The sequence below is a fragment of the Eurosta solidaginis genome, chromosome 4 (genome assembly GCF_040869045.1).
Source record: "Eurosta solidaginis isolate ZX-2024a chromosome 4, ASM4086904v1, whole genome shotgun sequence".
NCBI classification, from domain to species: Eukaryota; Metazoa; Arthropoda; class Insecta; order Diptera; family Tephritidae; genus Eurosta; species Eurosta solidaginis.
In genome coordinates, this window is record NC_090322.1 from 217,655,922 (window position 1) to 217,678,590 (window position 22,669).

At 39.5% G+C, this 22,669-nt stretch overlaps 2 protein-coding genes across 6 annotated transcripts in view; one reads left to right on the forward strand and one right to left on the reverse strand.

The window, feature by feature from the left end:
* The window catches only part of LOC137250972 (oocyte zinc finger protein XlCOF6-like), a 156,189-nt gene extending 134,067 nt beyond the window's left edge, over positions 1-22,122 (forward strand). For 2 of the 3 annotated variants that reach the window (XR_010953134.1, XR_010953133.1), the window contains 2 exons: positions 17,426-17,570; positions 17,622-22,122. The gene's annotated coding sequence lies outside the window, so the exon portion shown is untranslated. The other variant, XM_067784768.1, reaches the window with a different exon arrangement.
* The window catches only part of LOC137250973 (zinc finger protein 260-like), a 70,221-nt gene that overhangs the window by 41,005 nt on the left and 6,547 nt on the right, over positions 1-22,669 (reverse strand). For all 3 annotated transcript variants that reach the window (XR_010953136.1, XR_010953137.1, XM_067784774.1), the window contains exons 3-4: positions 16,963-17,580; positions 226-754 (exon numbers count right to left, since the gene is read on the reverse strand). Coding sequence is in view for 1 of the 3 variants with exons in the window: in XM_067784774.1 (XP_067640875.1) it covers positions 226-754; positions 16,963-17,580 (1,147 nt within the window). In the remaining 2 variants the exon portion in view is untranslated. The remainder of the gene's footprint in view (positions 1-225; positions 755-16,962; positions 17,581-22,669) is intronic.

Here is a 22,669-nt window from a genome sequence, read left to right on the forward strand (position 1 = left end):
CACACTTGTTTTATCGACAATGCCAAAGAAAGCTATTCATGTAGTTAAAATAACGTAAAACTCGCCTTCATATCATTGTAGATAACACAAGTGTGATATATTCTGCACAGAAGTAAAAATTAGAAATATAATAGATCACCTAATCTTTAAAGTAACTATCGTGATCTCAACCTGTACCTCTATACCAAAGTTCAGTTCTATTATGTTTGTAAATATAATACTTACACATCACGTTTCGGGCAAGCGTAACTACATACAGTACATTTGTATGGCATTCCTGTATGTTTATAAGAATGGATCCTCAATTGTGATAAGATATTAAATTCCTTTCCACATTCTTTACATTTGTGTTTAATACCAGCATGTTTTTGAAGATGATCATTAAGATGTCCTTTAACTTTATATCGTTTGTCACATATATCACAGGCATACGGCGCTTCACCAGTATGAAAGCGCATATGCCATTTAAGATCATTAGTCCGTGCAAAATTTTTATCGCATAAAGTACATTTAAATTTTCGATCTAAATGCAAAGCCTTATGATCTCTCAAATAAGTTTTCGTTTTGTATGAGCAACCGCAAATATCACAAACGAACTTACGCTCGGAGGGGTGAACATCTCTCATGTGCCCCATGAAATGTTTTGGGTCAATTTTTTTATGGCATATAGGGCATTCTTTCCTGTCCGGCCGCTGGTGCAAATGTATTTTCTTCTCATGTATAATCACGCCAGGTTCACTTACAAACTCCTGTGCTGAAATATAGAAATTCAATGTATATTGTGGCGAATTTTCACATCACTAAATAAATACACAACAACAAAAACATTAAAGCAAGCTTCATAAACCCATTAATCATCATTTACCCACATACATGCAAGGCAACGGAGAGATACTCATAAACACATGTAATCATCAGCCGAAGTAGAACTCACATATACACACGCTTATGGCTATGCGAGGGACTATAAACTACAAATATACATGTACGTTGATGGCTGGTAACCAACCATGAAGTTCACGAAATTACTAGACCTTAGTAGAAATAAGCGAATGAAGCAACGGAGAGTATAAAAGCAGCACAAGCTGAGTAATCAGAATCAGTTTGATTTAAACACGCAATTGGTTGTGAAGTATAAGTGTTATTGTGAAGTACTTTCAAAGTAGTCTAATAAAGACCATTTTGCATTATTGAATATTAGAGCAAAGCGCATAAATCAACAAGAGACATCACTTAACATGTTTGCTTCGAACCCAAACTACTCGCTGATTTAGATTGTTGTTACTGACATTTCTTTTTAAGGCTGTTCGCAAAAACACGGCGAAAACCACGGTTGCCACTTCGGACTCTGTTTGGTGCGCTGGTACCTTTTTGTCAATTTTGGTGCTTTTTAAGCAAGTAGCAACGATTTTGATATTTTTGTCTTTTTCACTACTGCACAGATTCAAAAACCGTTCAATCATTTAATTGTAGCAGAACAAAGGCCATTACGACACATAAAGGAGTAATGTGGGATTTTTCAAAAAACAAATTTTGTAGATATTTGATGAAACAACGGATTTGTCAGAACGAGAGGTCTTGTTTTGGTGGTTAGATATTTCGATCGATTAAATTAAAAATTTATTTGAAAATCACGTGTGCTTCTTGGTAATTTTAGAAAGCTTGCCATTGATGGAGCCAATAAGATGGACACCGAAAAAAATAATTGAAAACAAAATTTTACATTTAGTGCATTCAAGCGAATCGACTTGAACTAGGTAACCTGTCACTCTGCAAAATGGCTGAGTTTGTACCCCTTTCTCATTCTGTAAGAAATATTGCCACGATTTTGTTATGCCACAATTTGTATGCTGCCACGACTTTGTTATGAGAAATTATCTTATTAATTCTCATACATAAGATGATGAATAGTACTGTGATATTGAAATATTTTGAGACTTATTTATGTATGTGGGCAAGTCTGGATTCCTGACGCGACATTTTCATGTATTTTATGAGAATCTTCGCGAATCGTTGGAAAAATTTCACATTCCTTAGACGAGAGGCTGATGCTCGTAGTTTGCTCAATTAACAAGACTATATGACATTGAAAATATATTATTTTCAAGATATACCTCAAGTTTTAGGTCTAGTTTAGTATACAAAATCTGCATACTTGGATCATATACGCCCTCAAAATTCGGAGTTGGGGTCCAAAAACCCCTTTTAATAAGCGGCGACATCTACTGTCATATAACTTTCCATCTGTTTATTCTTCCATGTATTTTTACGTCATTGAAATGAATAAATTTTTGTGCTTGCAACGATGCACAAATGTAGGTTTAATTGACAGAAATATAGGAGAAACAGTACAAAATAAACCAAAGATTTGAATTTTTGCATTTTGAGTAACCGTTTCCTTTACCATTTTGCTTGTCACTAATCGAAAAATATTTTCACTGCATTTATACACTACATTCAAAAGAAAAATGCTGGGTAGTTTGATTGCCTTCCTTTTGTTTGTGCATATGCAATCGTTGACTAAACCAACCTCAATTAATCTTTAAAACATTCATCCTAGACTAATCGAATTTTTTGCAGAGCTTATGGTCCCTCAATAGGGTAGGCACCTTGTCGTTGGTGTGAGGGCTTAGTCGAACTCCATAGCGCCCGACTATGAGGCGGAGCTGTTTAGGACTGACATCTACGCCGTTTCGCCTCGTAGGAGGGCGGCGGGATGTCGGTGACCAAGAACTGCCAACCCCCTAATCCAGGGTGTTATGCGGACCGTGCCCATTGGACGATTTGCAGCCTGGGGATAAATTCGGCTGTATTCGAACGGAGCAGTATTAATGGCCTTACCACAGTAAGGGGCGCTGCTGTGGCGGGCGGTTCTTTCCCCGTATATAATACTAGATCGCTGAGCCCGCCTTGTCGAGCAGGTGGTCGTACGACCAAGATGAACGACTCATTACCTGATTATAATAAGGACGATGTAAAGAGGAGAACTGAGTCGCAATCCAAGGACGACAAATACGAATTAAGCGATGCGTCGGACTCGGGGAGCGAGAAGCACACAAATGAAAACGGAGTAGAAGAGTGAAGGGTACGGAGCAGAGGAAGTAAAAGAGCTCTCTCGCAGTACCGTGCAGCACTAAGAATTGTACAACGCTTGGGAGCAGTGGTCGACCCAACAGAAGTGGAGATCGAGCGCTTGGAATGGGCCCATGAAGCGGTAGAAGTAGGTCGAAGGCAGTTCAAAAGGTTTGCTGCGAGAAACCCCGGTTCTGCAACCGGTACGAGGAGGAAGAAGCGCCGAATGGCAGAATGAAGAGGCAACGTTCGGCGGAAGGCGACAAGCCTGCTTTCAAGAGGCAGAAAGGACCCAGTCCTAGAGCCACGAGGCAGGGCAGTCGCATAGACAAGACAATTAGGCCCAAAGCTGTAAGACAGATGGGCTCCAATAGCGAGGTGGCAACTACCTCGAAAGCTGTGAGTCAGAGGGAAGTTCCAATTACGGAAGTAGGAGATAAGCCAAAGGGAGATAACGCTAAGACTCCGGCTTTCTCGGAGGCGCTAAAGGGAGTTAACGCTAAGACTCCGGCTTTCTCGGAGGTGCCAAAGGGAGATAACACTAAGACTCCTGCTTTTCCCGAGAAGATGAGTGATGTGGCAAAGCAGTCACTGACTGTGGCGCTGGTTGATCGTAGCAGTCCTTTCGGACAAATGACTACTGAAAGGTGGAGATCTGTGGAAAGGGAGCTTATTAGCTTAATGCTTAAGATGATGCGGGAACAACCAAGTAAGCCCCTTCCAACCTTTGATTCGGGGGGATGGTATAATGGTGTGAAGAAGGTAGCGTGCGACAACATCGCGAGCTTGTGGTGGCTGGAGGAAATGGTTCCAAACCTCCAAAGGCAAGGCACGAACGCGCGGTTTGAAGTGGTGGATAAAGCGCAAATCCCCACGGTACCAAAAGTTAAGGTATGGATACCATGCGTGATGAAGTCGGAGGATACACTGCGACTTCTGCAGAATCAGAATCCGAACATACCGACACAGGATTGGAAGGTACTTACTGTATCTCGGCCTACCGAGGATGGTCAGTTCTACATCTTCCAAATAAACAAGCAGGCGGAGGATATTTTGTACACGCAGCTTGGTAAAATGTCCTTTGGCACTGGCAAAATCTATATGCGACTCAGGAAAAGAAGTCCCGAGGATAAAAACCCTAACACGCTAGAGGTAGGCGAAGACGAAAAGGACCTCAAAAGCCTAAGGGAAAAAAGACAGGTGGAAGTTCCCGACGTCACCACGAATGTGCTAGAAGAGGACCAACCGCTAAATGGTGCTGTGACTCGCACAGAGGAACAGCCGGCACAACAGTCACGAGAGACTGAAGGGGGCCTCGAATACTCTAAACCAAAAGGTCAAGACGAAGGTGCTGGAGGGAGAAAAACAGCCCAATGGTGCCGCGGGTTCTACAGATAAACCTCCAACACAGTAAAGTGGCGTCGATCGAACTCCTCCTAACCCTTGAGGAGGGTTCGTTTGACGTGGCGCTGATCCAGGAGCCGGAAGGAAAGGTTTCTGGACTTAGCGCGCGCGGGTTTCGCGTTTACTACCCGCAAACGGAAGGACGGGTGCGAGCTGTAGTAATGGTAAGAAAACTAATTACACCACTGAGGATCTCGTAGCGGTGGCCGTTGAGCAAAAGAATAAGCAGTCATTTATCCTGGCGTCCTGCTACATGGCCCATGTTGCGGAGGTTCCACCGATGGATTGCAAAAGGCTAGTACAGGAGGAAGGGCGGTTGGTCTTAGGCGCAGATGCAAATGCTCACCACAATGCGTGGGGAGGAGCAGATACGAACGAGAGAGGCGAATCTCTGTTTTGTTACATCCTGCAAACCAATTTGCAGATAGCCAACAGGGGAAATGTCCCTACATACATTGGTCCAACATCCAGCAATGTTCTGGATATTACATTGAGCTCCGAACGTGATATATTAAGGTATGATTGGATGGTTCTTGATAGACCATCCTTCTCCGACCATGCGTACATCAGCTTCAGCATCCCCCTAAAGAGGGTAGAGAAGGGAGGAACCTTTAGAAACCCTAGGCCAACGAACTGGACTAAATTCCAGAAACATGTAGAAAAAAACTGGGACAACCCAAAGAGGTTGCTAATGTAGAGGAACTGGAGGAGTCGAATGAATTCCTAACAAGGACGCTTATGACTGCGTATAACAAAGCTTACCCTCTGAGAAGAGTCAGAGGAAAAGCAAAGCCGCCATGGTGAAGCAATGAGCTGAGTCTTCTAAGAAGACAGGTAAAAGAAATGTTTAAGCTCGCAAAGACCGCGGAAAGCGAAGCGTGTTGGAACGAGTACAGGGATCTACCGAGGATCTACAAGCGTGAAATTACCAGGGCGAAGAGAAACTCATGGAAAAGTTTCTGTACGGACATAGAGTGGTCCAGCGAAACAGCACGGTTGAATAAAATCCTAGCAAAGGGAAACATAGTCCAGGGACTAATAAATAAAGAGCACGGGGAATGGTCAAGTAATAGTGAGGAATCCCTTGAGGTGCTTCTCGATACACATTTCCCATCGGGAGACGGTTTAGAAGAGCCAGCAGACATCACTCACACTTCGATCACGGAGATAGTAGTGCCGGGCTTGGTGACCGATACCAAGATCGAGTGGGCAGTGAAGACGTTTTCTAAGTTTAAATCGCCGAGCCCAGATGGTATATTCCCGGCCATGCTATAAGTCTCAAGTAGGGCGGTCGTGGAATGGCTTAAAATAATATTCGATGGGTGCATAAGACTGAATCATGTACCGCACTCTTGGAGAACTGCTCTTGTAGCTTTTCTACCAAAAGGCGGGGAAGATCGGTCACATGTATCCCAAAGACTAGAGACCCATTAGCTTAACATTATTTCTGCTCAAAACCTTTGAGAGGCTGATAGATGTGTACATAAAGTCCAACGTGGATGAAAAGCTGCTCTCCACAATACAGCATGCGTACACCAAAGGCTAGTCGGTAGACACCGCATTGCATAGGGTAGTAATAAGCATAGAGAAATCCCTGGAATATAAGGAGTATGCTCTAGGAGTCTTCTTGGACATTGCCCGGGCTTTCAATAATGTTGCGAAATGGGCGATTATGGATGGTCTTAATTACATTAAAGTACATCCTGCCTTAATCAGATGGATCGGCTGCATGTTAAACTGCAGAAAGATTACGTCACAATGGGGATTGTACGAGGCCACGAAATCAGCGGACAGGGGCACGCCGCAGGGAGGGGTGCTATCACCTCTGCTGTGGACGCTGGATCAACCAACTGCTCAGGCAATTCGATGAGGGACACGTAAAACTTACGGCTTACGCAGATGACGTTGCAATTGTCATAAGTGGAAAGTGCCTTCCAACGATTAGTTCTTTGATGGATCGGGCACTTCGCGATATTCATACCTGGGCATCTAATGTCGGGTTGAAAGTCAATGCGGAGAAGACGGATATGGTCTTGTTTACAAAGAGGTACAAGGTCCCAAATTGGACCAGGCCTAAGTTAGGAGGGGTGACCTCACAGGAGAAACCTTGCACAAAATATCTAGGAATCATCCTAGACAGTAAGCTGTCATGGAAGCTCAACGTGGAGGAGAGGGTCAAGAAGGCCTCAACGGCACTCTATGCATGTAAAAGAATGCTGGGGTGTACGTGGGGCCTATCGCCCTCTCTTTCTCATTGGGTTTTTACAGCGATTCTAATCCCTATTCTATACTATGGAGTTCTTGTTTGGTGGAAAGCCACACAAAAAAAAACATACCTCAAAAAATTAGAGGGGATATGCAGACTATCGTTGCTAGCATTACGGGAGCCCTGAAAACAACCGCGACGGCTGCACTGTATGCCATTCTGCACATCCCACCTGTAGACCTGGTAGCAAAGAACAAAGCTTTAACGACCGCAACCAGGCTCGGTGCTTCGGGGAAGCTTGAGCGCCGACCATATGGCCATAGTAGTATAGCGTCATCAATCACAAGACGAACAGACTACATGATTCCCTATCTGCGCTTCGAGGGAGATCTTAAGGCCACAATAGAGGTGGGCGGTTGGCGCAAGGGTGCGCAAATGGCGGACGAGGCGATACATGTGTACACCGATGGTTCCAAAGTAGTGGAAGGAGGAGGGTCTGTGGTATACCTAGATTGGGCGAGATTAAGCGAAGGCGACAGGTGCACATGATCGACCAAGCGGGAAAGGCGTGGGTTCAAGCGCGGTGCTGTAAAGTGTCGAAGATTATGTGTGGGTCTTACAACCTTAGACTAACACAGTTGCTTCTATCATTAGAAAGAGAGGACTGTAGACTCATGACGGGTATTCTGACTGGACACTGCCTTCTGGCGTCACATGCCTTTAAATTAGGCTTGGTCAGTGATAGCAGATGTAGGAAGTGCGGGTTGGAGGAGGAAACGATCGAGCACGTTCTGTGCTCGTGCCCTGTACTTGCCAGGCTAAGACTCCAGCTATTAGGAGTGATACAGCTGTCAGATCTAGAAACAGCAAGTGGCTTAAGTCCTAGGAAGCTTCTAGTATTTGCCAAGAGGACGGAGTTATTTTATAACATAGGCCCTGGTTTTTGATAGGGTTTTTCAGTTTGGTCGTTAAAAACTTCTGGTAACACTAGGGACTCAATCAGTCTATGTTAGGTCCTCATGGACCGGCCAGTTCAACCTACCTACCTATGGTTTTTATGAAAGAAATTAGTAAAACTCTTGAAAAGTTGCCTTTAACTTTTAGCTTTTATGCTTAGCTTTAAAAAATTGTATTTTGCTTCTTTCAGCCTTTATTTAATTTTTGTACATATATCCTTTTTTCTACAAAGAGGTTCTGGCAACACTGCTCTAGTGTTTTGACATACGGCGAAAATTAAAATGAAAAGTGGGATGCAACTGTCAGTAACCCCAATCTTTTGTAGCGAGTGTTTAATATCAAACATACGAACTGACGTCTCTTGTTATGTATTCTCTTTGTTCAACAGTTTAGCGTTACGAACGTTAGCAGAAGGTTGCAAATAGGCCGAATTTCACTAAATGCGTTACAATATTTATAGCTACGTATAAATTCTTGAAACCAATTTTTCAATGCGATTTTAAACAACACACAACAGTTAAAGTTAAACTTAACGTAACTTTGCCACTTTAAATTTTTATGTACATACAATTGTACTGCTTATCCTTGTTTAAATGGACCAGTTCGTTTAAGGTCAGGTTTTTCATTACGAGTTAAAAGTTCGGTTAAAGTTGAATAGAGTTTAACCTATAGTATACTCCCCAACATGAAAGTGCAGAAAATAAGATGTGGCTGGACAGATTGACATCAATATTGGCGATGCAATAGATTTCACGTCGAAAATCATACTCTTTTTCGGATAAAACTTTAAGCAATAAGAAAGGGATCGCGGGGTCGAATGTCATCTTTCATGAAGAAGAAGGACGATTACGACTTACCCCAGCGGGTTAGGGGTTAGAATATACCCGCGGTAGGTATGCCAGTCGTAATAGGCGACTAAAATACCAAATTGATTCAAGGGGTTGTGTAGCGCAACCCTTTCGAGGGTTTGCCGGCGCAATATATGGCTTCTCTAACCAAATTGTCAACCTCACCTATCCGTGGCGAATCCTGTTTCATTAACAGCCGAAGCTCTGGAGACCCCGAACTCCTCATGGATCTAGAGGGTGGGAGGGCGGTATGGCCTAGAAGGTCGCATGTGGTCATACCAAATCGTTCCCGAGATGGTCGGGCTTGGTACCGGAACGTACTGGATCTGCATCCGGCAAAGGAACATCAACATCGATAACACTCGCGAAGGCCTTCGGGGAGTGTCCTTATCGCTACAACAACAACAACGATTACGACTTGCTGTTTTTTTTTAAATACAAATTACCGAAACAAAACCATATTTTTATACTCACTGTGCTTTGCACACAGAGTATATTAACTTTGATTGGATGACGGTTGGTTGCACAGGTATAAAGGAATCGAGATAGATATAGACTTCCATATATCACAATCATCAGTATCGAAAAAAAATTTGATTGGGCCATGTCCATCCGTCTGTCCGTTAACACGATAACTTGAGTAAATATTGAGATATCTTCACCAAATTTGGCACATGAGCTTATATGGACCTAGAATTGTATTGAAAATGAGCGAAATCGGATGATAACCACGCCCACTTTATATATATATAACATTTTGGAAAACACAAAAAACCTGATTATTTAGTAATTAATACCCCTAGAATGTTGAAATTTGACGTGTGGATTGATAATGAGCCTCTTGATAAAAATTTGAAAAACATTTTAAAATGGGCGTGGCACCGCCCACTTGTGATAAAATCAATTTTATAAATATTATTAATCATAAATCAATCGTTAAACCTATCGTAACAAAATTCGACAGAGAGGTTGCCTTTACTATAAGAAATACTTTGAAGAAAAATTAACGAAATCGGTTAAGGACCTTTTATATAAAAGATTTTTAAAAGGGTCGTGGACGAATAAAAAAAGCTGTAAAAAAAATAAATGTAAGGCACGATAACCTCCGAAGAGATCTAAGGCCGAGGTTCTCTTCCAATTTGCGTCGTGCTCCTCTTGATTTTCCCTACAAATTGGCCGGACGGGACCTACATGTTTTATGCCGACTCCGAACGGCATCTGCAAGGCAGATGAGTTTTCACTAAGAGCTTTTCATGGCAGAAATACACCCGGAGCGCTTGCCAAACACTGCCGAGGGGCGACCCCGCTTTGAAAAATTTTTTTCTAATTTAAAAACCATATTTCTAAAATTTTGATGTTGCTTTGCCCGGGGTGCGAACCCAGGGCATACGGTGTGGTAGGCGGAGCACGCTACCATCACACCACGGTGGCTTTATATAACTGGTATTACATTTCCCAAGTGGATTTATAACAATAAATAGCACTGCCCCTTTTATAGCTAAGCAATTGTCTATGTTTCGGAAGCCACAACTCGAAGAAAAATTAGGATATCGTAATGAAATTGTGTACACATATTTTTCTTATAGCAGAAAATGTTCCTAGTAAAAATGGACGGGATCGGTTAAAGACCACTTCAGCTTGGATATAAAACAAGTTTAAAAGGGTCGTAGGCTAGAATAATAAGCTATAACTTAACAAAAAATAGTTTTGAATCAATGATATTTCACTTATCAAGTTTTATTGTAAGAGGAAATGGGGAGACATTTTTTCTTAAACGGGCGGTGCCACGTGTTATGTAGAAAAGTAATTTATCTGAAATTAAAAGTACAATTGAAGCTCACGCTGGGAATATAATGTTGGGTTATAGCCGAACTGAGACACCTTTACTTATTTTTTATTATATTGCTTTTCAATCACATTTAACTCAAAACATATTTATTATACATATAATTTTGTTCACAATATTTTATTTTTTATAACGGTACATCGATAACACGGTTTCTCACGAGATTCTCGAATCTCGAAATACTCGTATTATTCGGGAACTTCTCGACTTTCAATTCTCGCGAGATTCTCGAATCTCGAAATACTCGTATAACTCGCGAGATTCTCGACTTTCAATGCAGTCGCTGCATTAGCAGTATTCTATACATTTGGGTGTTTTTATACTCAGTTGAGCAGAGCTCACAGAGTATATTAAGTTTGATTGGATAACGGTTGGTTGTACATATATAAAGGAATCGAGATAGATATAGACTTCCATATATCAAAATAATCAGGATCGAAAAAAAATTTGATTGAGCCATGTCCGTTCGTCCGTTAACACGATAACTTGAGTAAATTTTGAGGTATCTTGATGAAATTTGGTATGTATGTTCCTGAGCACTCATCTCAGATCGCTATTTAAAATGAACGATATCGGACTATAACCACGCCCACTTTTTCTACATCGAAAATTTCGAAAAACCGAAAAATTGCGATAATTCATTACAAAAGAGAGATAAAGCGACGAAACTTGGTAGATGAGTTGAACTTATGACGCAGAATAGAAAATTAGTAAAATTTTGGACAATGGGCGTGGCACCGCCCACTTTTAAAAGAAGGTAATTTAAAACTTTTGCAAGCTGTAATTTGGCAGTCGTTGAAGATATCATGATGAAATTTGGCAGGAACGTTACTCCTATTACTATATGTACGCTTAATAAAAATTAGCAAAATGGGAGAAGAACCACGCCCACTTTTTAAAAAAAAAAATTTTTTAAGTAAAATTTTAACAAAAGATTTAATATCTTTACAGTATATAAATAAATTATGTCAACATTCAACTCCAGTAATGATATAGTGCAACAAAATACAAAAATAAAAGAAAATTTGAAAATGGGCGTGGCTCCGCCCTTTTTCATTTAATTTGTCTAGGATACTTTTAACGCCATAAGTCGAACAAAAATTAACCAATCCTTTTGAAATTTGGTAGGGGCATAGATTTTATGACGATAACTCTTTTCTGTGAAAATGGGCGAAATCGGTTGATGCCACGCCCAGTTTTTATACACAGTCGTCCGTCTGTCCTTCCGCATGGCCGTTAACACGATAACTTGAGCAAAAATCGACATATCTTTAATGAACTTAGTTCACGTGCTTACTTGAACTCACTTTATCTTGGTATGAAAAATGAACGAAATCCGACTATGACCACGCCCACTTTTTCGATATCGAAAATTACGAAAAATGAAAAAAATGCCATAATTCTATACCAAATACGAAAAAAGGGATGAAACATGGTAAGGTAATTGGACTGTTTTATTGAAGCGAAATATAACTTTAGAAAAAACTTTATAAAATGGTTGTGACACCTACCATATTAAGTAGAAGAAAATGAAAAAGTTCTACAGGGCGAAATAAAAAACCCTTAAAATCTTGGCAGGTATTACATATATAAAAAAATTAGCGGTATCCAACAGATGATGTTCTGGGTCACCCTGGTCCACATTTTGGTCGATATCTGGAAAACGCTTTCACATATACAACTACCACCAATCCCTTTTAAAACTCTCATTAATACCTTTAATTTGATACCCATTTCGTACAAACTCATTCTAGAGTCACCCCTGGTCCACCTTTATGGCGATATCTCGAAAAGGCGTCCACCTATAGAACTAAGGCCCACTCCCTTTTAAAATACTCATTAACTCCTTTCGTTTGATACCCATATTGCACAAACGAATTCTACAGTCACCCCTGGCCCACCTTTATGGCGATATCTCGAAACGGCGTCCACCTATGGAACTAAGGATTACTCCCTTTTAAAATACTCATTAACACCTTTCTTTTGATACCCATATTGTACAAACAAATTCTAGAGTCACCCCTGGTCCACCTTTATGGCGATATTTCGAAAATGCGACCACCTATACAACAACCACCACTCCCTTTTAAAACCCTCATTAATACCTTTAATTTGATACCCATATCGTACAAACACATTCTAGAGTCACCCCTGGTCCACCTTTATGGCGATATTTCGAAACGGCGTTCACCTATAGAACTAAGGCCCACTCCCTTTTAAAATACTCATTAACACCTTTCATTTGATACCCATATCGCACAAACATATTCTAAAGTCACCCCTGGTCCACCTTTATGGCGATATCTCGAAAAGGCGAACACCTATAGAACGAAGGCCCACTCCCTTTTAAAAATACTCATTAACACCTTTCATTTGATACCCATATCGTACTAACAAAGTCTAGAGTCACCCCTGGTCCACCTTTATTGCAATACCTCGAAAAGGCGTCCACCTATAGAACTAAGGCCCACTCCCTTTTAAAATACTCATTAACTCCTTTCGTTTGATACCCATATTGCACAAACGAATTCTAGAGTCACCCCTGGCCCACCTTTATGGCGATATCGCGAAACGGCGTCCACCTATAGAACCAAGGCCCACTCCCTTTTAAAATACTCATTAACACCTTTCGTTTGATGCCCATATTGTACAAACAAATTCTAGGGTCACTCCTGGTCCACCTTTTGGCGATATCTCGAAACGGCGTCCACCTATGGGACTAAGGATTACTCCCTTTTAAAATACTTATTAACACCTTTCTTTTGATACCCATATTGAACAAACAACTTCTAGGGTCACCCTGGTCCACCTTTATGGCGATATCTCGAAACGGCGTCCACCTATGGAACTAAGGATTACTCCCTTTTAAAATACTCATTAACACCTTTCATTTGATATCCATATCGTACAAACGCATTCTAGAGTCACCCCTGGTCCACCTTTATGGCGATATCTCGAAAAGGCGACCACGTATACAACAACCACCACTCCCTTTTAAAACCCTCATTAATACCTTTAATTTGATACCCATATCGTACAAACACATTCTAGAGTCAACCCTGGTCCACCTTTATGGCGATATTTCGAAACGGCATCCACCTATAGAACTAAGGCCCACTCCATTTTAAAATACTCATTAACACCATTCGTTTGATGCCCATATTGTACAAACAAATTCTAGGGTCACCCCTGTTCCACCTTTGTGGCGATATCTCGAAACGGCGTCCACCTATGGAACTAAGAATTACTCCCTTTTAAAATACTCATTAACACCTTTAATTTGATACCCATATCGTACAAACGCATTCTAGAGTCAACCCTGATCCACCTTTATGGCTATATCCCTAAATGGCGTCCACCTATAGAACTATGGCCCACTCCCTCATAAAATACTCTTTAATGCCTTTCATTTGATACACATGTCATACAAACACATTCCAGGGTTTCCCTCGGTTCATTTTCCTACATGGTTATTTTCCCTTATGTTGTCACCATAGCTCTCAACTGAGTATGTAATGTTCGGTTACACCCGAACTTAACCTTCCTTACTTGTTTAGTTGTGGTTTTGTGGAAATTTTCGCTTGTGCTCGAGAAGCTCTATATAAAACAGCCAATGAATCGATTAAATTGAATGTCGAGAAGCTCGCCAGCCTTACGAGTAATTCGAGAATCTCGCGAGAAGGCGAGACTCGCGAGAAATCTCTTTTCAAACAAGTTCGAGAAATCGTACGCTCTAGTCCTAGGTACTAGTCATCACACTCCTCATCAATCTAGGGCGTTGATCAGACAATTAAATAAAAATGTGGGGCGTAGTATAACCTGATTAAGGTTCAGTTGGTCTTACTTATGGCTATCAATAGAAATTTGACGCGTCCAACGTTTTTATTTAATTGTCTGATCAACGCCCTAGATTGATGAGGAGTGTGATGACTAGTATCTAGGACCTACCTAATTATTTGCTACCTTTTAGTATTATTATTACTTAATGTAAGTATTGTCTTCAATAAAACCGTTTAACTTGAAAATTTTTGTTAATTATTTTATTTTCAAGTTTTTAGTCTTTATTGACTGTATGTAATATTTGTTCAATGAGCAAAGTCGGACAGACAAGTACGACTTTTTAGAATATCTCAATTCTTGCAACACCTAGCGTGAAATTTTTTTTACTAAAGCGGTTTCTCTTTCTGTACCTCATATATGTTTTCCAAATATGAGCCAAATCGGACCCCAAATACGATTTTTTAATATCTCGATCATTGCGCCACCCGGCGGCGATTTTTTTCATATGTCGCTTTCTCTTCATGTGTGTAATATGTGTTCCAAATTTGAGCCACATCGAAAACAAATACGATTTGCTTTAATGTCTCGATCCTTGCGCCACGCGGCTGCAATTTTTTCATATATCGCTTTCTATTCATGTATGGAATATGTGTTCCAAATATGAGCCAAATCGGACCACAAATACGATTTTTTAAATATTTAGATTCATGCGCCACCTATCAGATTTTTTTCTTTCTTATTATTGCATTATCATCTCGTTCTGAACTATGTTCAAAGTTTCAAGTTTGTAGCTTATAGGGAAGTTACTTAAATTTCAATTACAAAATTCTGTTCGCTCGCTACACAGAGTCAAACCAATGTTAGGTTAGGTTAGGTGGTAGCTGCCCTGATAAGGATAGCTCACTTGGACAACACGAAGGTCCGTTGTGATACCACATACACCAAAAATAACGGTGACTTAGATCTAGCTACTTAGAGTATCGTTGGGTAGCAACGATAAAGCTCCGAATTATACCGATCTCAACTTTGGATAAATCCTCGGGAGATCCAAGTGAGTCGCGACCGAAGTACTTTCGCCTAGTTCTGGCAAAAGCTGGGCAATCAAGCATAAAATGATTTGGTGATTCCACCTCACCATCCACCATACAGCTGCAGCAGGATGGAGTTTCCATGACCATTGATAGGTGAGCCTTAGTGAATCCAATTGTTTCAGCAGACCTCCTGCCATCCACTTTCGGCCAGAAAGATCTTGCTACCCTGCAAGACGTGGTGTCCGCCCAACGTTTGCTGAGCTGACTCGAGGCCCAGCTATGGAGGAGCAATCCACAGGTGGACAGCGGGATCCCGAAATCCCTACAGCCATCTTCATCCGTTTCAGTTGTACCGATGCGGGCTAAGAGATCCGCTTGACAGTTACCCGGGATATCACTATGGCCCGGGACCCAGATAATCTTAATTATAAAATAATTCGATGCAATCGCAAGCGAGGTCAGGCACTCCCCGACCACCCTCTATCTCACTGTAGTTGAGCTCAAGGCCTTGATAGCCGCTTGGCTCTCAGAGTAGATGTTAAATTCCCTAACCGTAGTAGCACTGGATAGCATTCCATCCACCGCATCCTTAATCGCAGCAACTTCCGCTTGGAATACACTGCAGTGATCAGCCAACTTAAACTTGCAGCTTACATTTAGCTCTTGACAAAAGACCCCCCACCAACCTTTCCGTCCAGCTTCGACCTATCCGTGAACAAGTTAACCGGTCACATGTCCCAGATAATTCCTCTTCCCCACTCCTCTCTCGGTGGAATGACTGGGGTGAAGGTTGTATAGGGAGCAGTTATTGGCATACAATAGTCCGTTCTGTCCGAGATAAAGTCGAAACTGGTAAGAAGGCTAGAGTGTCTGCAGTCAGAAAGCCCATATCCCATACCACGAAGCCTGACCAATGACCTTGTCAAACTAAATAAACCCGTAACATTTTTCAATCTGTTAGCGAGAATTTTATGAAATTGTAACTGTCCCTGCAAAAGTCAAGTGGCTAACGTCACATAAAGTAGAACTACCTCTATTTTTTGTATCTTGGGTTGTACTACTTGAAATTTTCAAGTTTCATTCCAATCACTTCAAAAAGAACGATTACTTCGATTGCACAGAAGGTAACAGGACTTCATGAATGCCACAACTAGGGCTGGGACTATCCGCATATTCGAATATCCGGATATCCATACGGATATCCGTTGACACGGATAAAATTCGGACGGCATGGTTATCCGGTTAATATTCGTTTGTGAAACTATCCGGATATCCGGTTTTCCAGATCCACTGAAAGCAACAAATTGATGTACCATATATATTTATTTAACATTAATAACAATAAATTCGTGGGCATTTAAATAAATTAACAGCGATTTTTCACAATATAAACAAATGGCACTGTTCTTATTTTCACTTTTGACGTTAATTTAATAATCTACAAACATTTTGTGAATAATTTCTCGATGTTTGCTTCGCTCAATACTGATATGCAGATATTCAACTTTTATATTCCAGTATCCGGACATACGGATATCCGGATTTCCCATTTATGAATTCGGATATCTTGATAGCCGGATTTTTTGCTTAGCTATCCGGTTATTCGAATATCCGGTTTATCCGGATAGTTGAAAAATCCGGATGCAGTTCACAGCCCTAGTCACAACTGTATCATAAACTTTTTTGTAATTTTTGCGCCTATGTTGTAGTGTAGACAAATTGAAACAACAAATGCTATTTCAGTGTAAAAAAAAAAACTAGGACTAAAATATGATAGGCTACTGCTATTATTTAACCCAGTTGTGTATAGGTACTTACGACAAAATGAGCATAGGTATTTTTCTTTCGGTTTTAATGTTTCATTATCTTTAGATTTTTGAGCCTTTGACTTGTTATTGTTGTTTTTAGGATAAGCTTCGTGCTTAATTGTAATGTGTTTAGCGAGTGATATTTTGGATTGAAATTGCTTTGGACATATTAAACATTCAAAATTCTTTTCCACATCAGGATCGCTGTTTTCACCTCTAGTCAACAACACAGCTTCCACCATATCAGTAGTTGTTATTTCCTTGTGTGTATTTTTAATATGAGTATCATATGACTTATGTTTTACGAAGCTTTTGAAGCACATCGGACAATCGTATTTCTGATCCTTATCATCTTTAATTAGCTCATTATCCAGTGAGATGGGGTTTTGACAATTTTTTACATTATTATCAACGTTATCACTGCTATATATATGGAAATACTTTAAATAATATCTAAAATGCTTTGCTTTCAGATGATCCACCAGTTCATTTTTTAAAATTAAGCTTGAACGTTTGCACCAAGGACAACGTATGGTCGAGCCAGATATACTATGTACGAACTTGTCATGTAGATAAAGTTCCATTGGTATTTCAAACACACTTGAGCATTTTGTGCAAGTAACATCGTCTATAAATAAAATAATAATTATTTTTTTATTAATTTTTCAGTTGGTCCAACTCGCCTTAAGTCTAAAAGCTACCATTCATAAATTTCAATTAAATGGACTTCTTAAGGTACATTCACATTGCGCCAAAAACGTAATTTTCGGCATTGCGGCATTTCCTTATACATATCGCATTTCCGAAATTACTCATTTGATCGCATTTCATCGGTTTTGAGCTGCAAATGAGATCCATTCAAACACATTGTAACATTTATTTCTATTCTACATATATATTATATGTAATACTTCTACTACATATATAATACTTCTATATCACTACTACTGAACTGTGCAGCAAAGATGACTTGATACGAAACACTCTCATTTTTTTCGCTCTCACGAAGGATTTACCTCAAATTTGTGCTGGCAACAATCACAGATAAATCCCTCGCGCCAGCTGAAGCGAGTGCCAGAACAAAAAATGTGACAGCTAAAACGAAAAACGGGCCAAAAATTTAGGTAAACTTTAGTTTGTCCTACAACTGTAGAAATGCGTTCAAAAATTATGGGAAAAAATATAAAAATACTTGTTGTTTGGCGGCCACCGTGGTGTGATGGTAGCGTGCTGCGCCTATCACACCGTATGCTCTGGGTTCGCACCCCGGGCAAAGCAACATCAAACTTTTAGAAATAAGGTTTTTCAATTAGAAGAAAATTTTTCTAAGCGGGGTCGCCCCTCGGCAGTGTTTGGCAAGCTCTCCGGGTGTATTTCTGCCATGAAAAGCTCTCAGTGAAAACTCATCTGCCTTGCAGATGCCGTTCGGAGTCGGCATAAAACATGTAGGTCCCGTTCGGCCAATTTGTAGGGAAAATCAAGAGGAGCACGACGCAAGTTGGAAGAGAAGTTCGGCCTTAGATCTCTTCGGAGGTTATAGCGCCTTACATTTATTTATTTTTTACTTGTTTTAGTGTAAATATTATTAGTTAGAAGGCGGAAGTTAAATATTATTTCCCACTCAAAAGTTATCACTAAAAACAGGTTTTGTAAAATAAGTCCCGATGTAACCAGTCCATTTTTATAACAGAACCTGGAACGTCAGACATGTAAGATAAGCCTTATCCACTAAATGATGTTAACTATTATATCTTAGGTCCGATTTACTCAAATTTCAAAAGAATATTTGGTTTTCACTGTGAGTTAAATGCATTACAATATTTGACTAATTAATTTAATCAAAATGTAAATTTTACTTAGATTTGTTTATATTTAACTCTAGCTAGTCGTATTATTGTAAAATAAGTTTAAAAAAATAAATATTTTTCGACTATCGTTTTATTAAATGATTGAAACTATAAAATAGCCGAAATGTATGTCAAAAATCCCCATATTCAGATCTTTTTTGTTTGAAGTGGCATCATTGACAAAAATGTGCATTTTGACAGCGCTCTCTCGAAACAAAGAGTCGCAAATCCATTCATCTTTGCTGTGCAGCCTGTCAAACATTACAGTACAGATATACAACGAGAGAAGGAGACAAAATATCAAGGCTGTCGTTAATTTTTTGTAAAAAAGGGGCTTAAATAGATGTATATTTCAACAATTGGCGTCTTCCGGTGAGTTTTACAGCTCCGGCTCACGCTCAATTCTCACGGGAATACTCTGGATCATCGAGAGACTTGAGAAGCATATGTCGTAAAATTTTCGCACACGTGAAATGTGATAGGCAGATGCCGCCGCTGTTTTTCATTTAACTCATACGGCGAAAGGCTAAGCAGCGACATCTATTTCTGAAAAAGTAGGTTTATTAAAGGCAGCGTTGCCAAACTAAAAAGAAGTAATTAACAAATTATCTGGCTCACAAATTGAACCAGACTTCCATCTGGATTTATCTGGCTCAAATCGTTGTTACTGCATTCACATGCAAAATTATTTCTCTGGCTCAGGATTTTGCCACCGGATGATGGCAAATGTTGTTCGTTATATTTCTGGCTATGTTGCTTGGAAGGTACAAAAGAAAATAAAATGTTCCACATGTTAAGGGCAATTGATAGGTGAAGAAATGCCTTTACTTTCAGCGCACAAAAATAATGGTCCGTTTGCCGCACCATCTGTGGACGTATGTAATATTTGTATAGTGTCAGAGAACGCTTTAAGACAAGTTTTCAAGGCATGCCCAATTGGAAATGCAAAATTAAGTTTAATAAATAAAATTTTTCAAAATACAAGTGATGCATTCTCCAATAGTATCATGGACTATCACATAGCCATCGAAAATTTATTTAGCAATGACATCTTTAATAATCAGCGGACACAGCTGTGGAAGGAGTAATAAGTTTTTATTTGGATAGTCGTTTGTTTTTTGAATCGAAAAAAGCACGGACGAAAAAGAGTATGTTAGAAAAAATTTACAAAATTGATATTATTTCAAACCCAATAGCAGCCAGCCCAGTACTCATATTTTGTTTACTTCATCAAAAATTTACTTCATTAAAAACTCAAAATAAGTAAAATTTTGAAAGCGTTTATATATCGTTTGCATGGTTCAATTATATGGTTGGCTCATCTCATCAGCTGATTTTATTTATTTCATTGCATGGTCGATGGGATTGTCAAAAGGAGATGGCAAACTCAAAATGAAACCAACACATTGGCAACATTTTCTTACACATACAAAAACTGCCAAGTTTAAGTTTCCATTCCATACCATTCGCACCAACACTAATACACAGATTATGGCAATTTGAACAGACATAATTTGTTGCTTTACAGATGAGCCAACCATATAGTTGAACCATGATCGTTTGTTCAAGCTAATTCACTTTAAATTATTTTTAAAAACGTTTAAAGAAATGCTTGTTGGGATGTATGTATAAGTATATTTTTATACATGTATATTTGAATTTTTTTCATTTCAAAAATATGAATTCCTCGCCTTGTTTTTTTACTATTTATGTAAATAATGTCCTTTTTATGGCTGCAGCCCATGTTTAGATAATAAATTATTATTGATAGGACTGGAAGCACTGCGACATAGGGATTAAGAGTCCCACCACCTAGATTGGATAGTCTCTGCCTAGCTAGAGCGGTTCGCAGAGAATGTGAACCGGCGTTTCATCATCCAGCTCACAGAAACGACAAATTTTGGTATCAGATAGATTTAATTTACTTAGGTGATATCGTTGACCGCAGTGTCCCGTATAGTACCCAGCAAGAGTTCTTAGGTCCTACCTGCTTAGGTTAATGAGTTTGGCTGATACTTTCGTTGCCGGAAGTATAAACAGTTTGGCCTGCCCTTGCCCTGGGCAATCAATCCAGTGACGTCTGAATTGTTTAGTTTCCCAGTTACTTATAGTTTCCCTGGTGTGTGCTTTTGTAAGTCCACAATTAAATAATAAATACATCAAGCCTTGTATTGTATTTGTTGGCCTTTTCATTGTTTAATCGACTAAACACATTTTATAACAATTAGTATGCAGAAGTCTGGTAAAAGGGATAGTGACTCGTTGTTACTACTACTTACGTTTTTTACACACGCTACTACAATTCACTAACCCTAACAAAGCCAGCGCATGCGCAGAACATACATTTGCACAGTTTCAGCAAATAAAGGCCGCGGCACAAGGACATTTTTCATATTATTATTATTATTATTATTATTATCAGACTTGGCAATTGAAGTTTATTACGCCTTGCCCATTCACATACAAAATTTCGCGAAGCACTGTTATAAACATTCTCCCTATACAACAAAAATACTTGCTCACTTATTTTATGTCGTAAACGATTGTTATATTGCAGTTTTTAATTAAAAAAAATGTTAGAAAATTTACCAACCAGTGGGAAAAATTATTTTATTTGCAAAGTGTGCCAACACCCTTAGCCAAAGCAAATGCCAAATTCTTCTTCTTATGATTTCCTTGGAACAAAATTTGGGAGATGGCTACTTCTCAATATCAGATGGCGCCAGTGTCGCTCATTCTACCGTTCTCCATAAAAATAAGTGCAATCTACTCATAATGCATAAGCTTGTGTTAAACTCATCTATATGAAAAACTGCTTATGTGACGGAGCTATAATGATTGACAGAAAATTTGCACATTAGGAAGGTAGGAAGGTATTGATATAGAAGTATTATATTGTGACGAATATTAGCAACACTAAGGGATACTATCATCTCTAAGCCGATACTAAGCAGTCACTGATATGTACATAAACAAATCAATCAATATGTCTACACATATGCACATACAAGCAGCGGAGAGATACGCACAAATGCATGCATATATCTGAGATACTCACAAAAGTATGCAATTATCGGTGGATGTATTACTCACATATACACGTGCATATTGCTATGCGAGAAGCGTTTATAGCATCTGTAGTTTATAGCTGGTAACAAAGTAGTAAATTCTAGAAGAAGAAACGCCTAGAAGTATGCGAAGGAGACAGGAGAGATTAAAAATGAAGCGAAATATGAGTAAGCAGCAATCAGTTTGATTTAAGCACGCTATTGGTTGTGAAGTTATGTGTTATTCAAAGTAGACTAATAAAGACCATTTTTGCGTTATTGAATATTGGAGTTATTTATTCAACAGTTTAGTGATTCGAACGTTAGCAGAAGATTTGGAATAAGCGCAATTCCACTAAATTCGTTACAATATATATGCTCTTCTACCAGAAACTGCTTTGTATTACTTATATTTTTTCCTCGTACTATTGTTTAATCAACCAATTCAGTACATTTTCTTGCGAGGGAACTGCGAACGAGGGCAATGTAGACGCTTTAAAATGGCTTATTTGGAAGTACACATTTGAGTTCAGTATAAATGTAATGATAAAAAAAGAAACAAATATCAATAATGCAAAGCAGTTTCTAGTCGGAGTTTCAGTTTGGCTTTGAAAAAACTATTGGAAACTGTATTGACCAAAAAAACATCTCTTATATCCTTAGACCCTGCCTATCTAAAGAATTTAATTTATTATTATTGTGTAGGCCTAAAACTTAAATTATTAAATACACATAACTAGGTTAGGTTGAAGTGGCTGCCTCGGCTGTCCAAGCGGATACTCACGTAGGCCGCTGTGGTACGTTGTGCTACCACGCGGCGGCC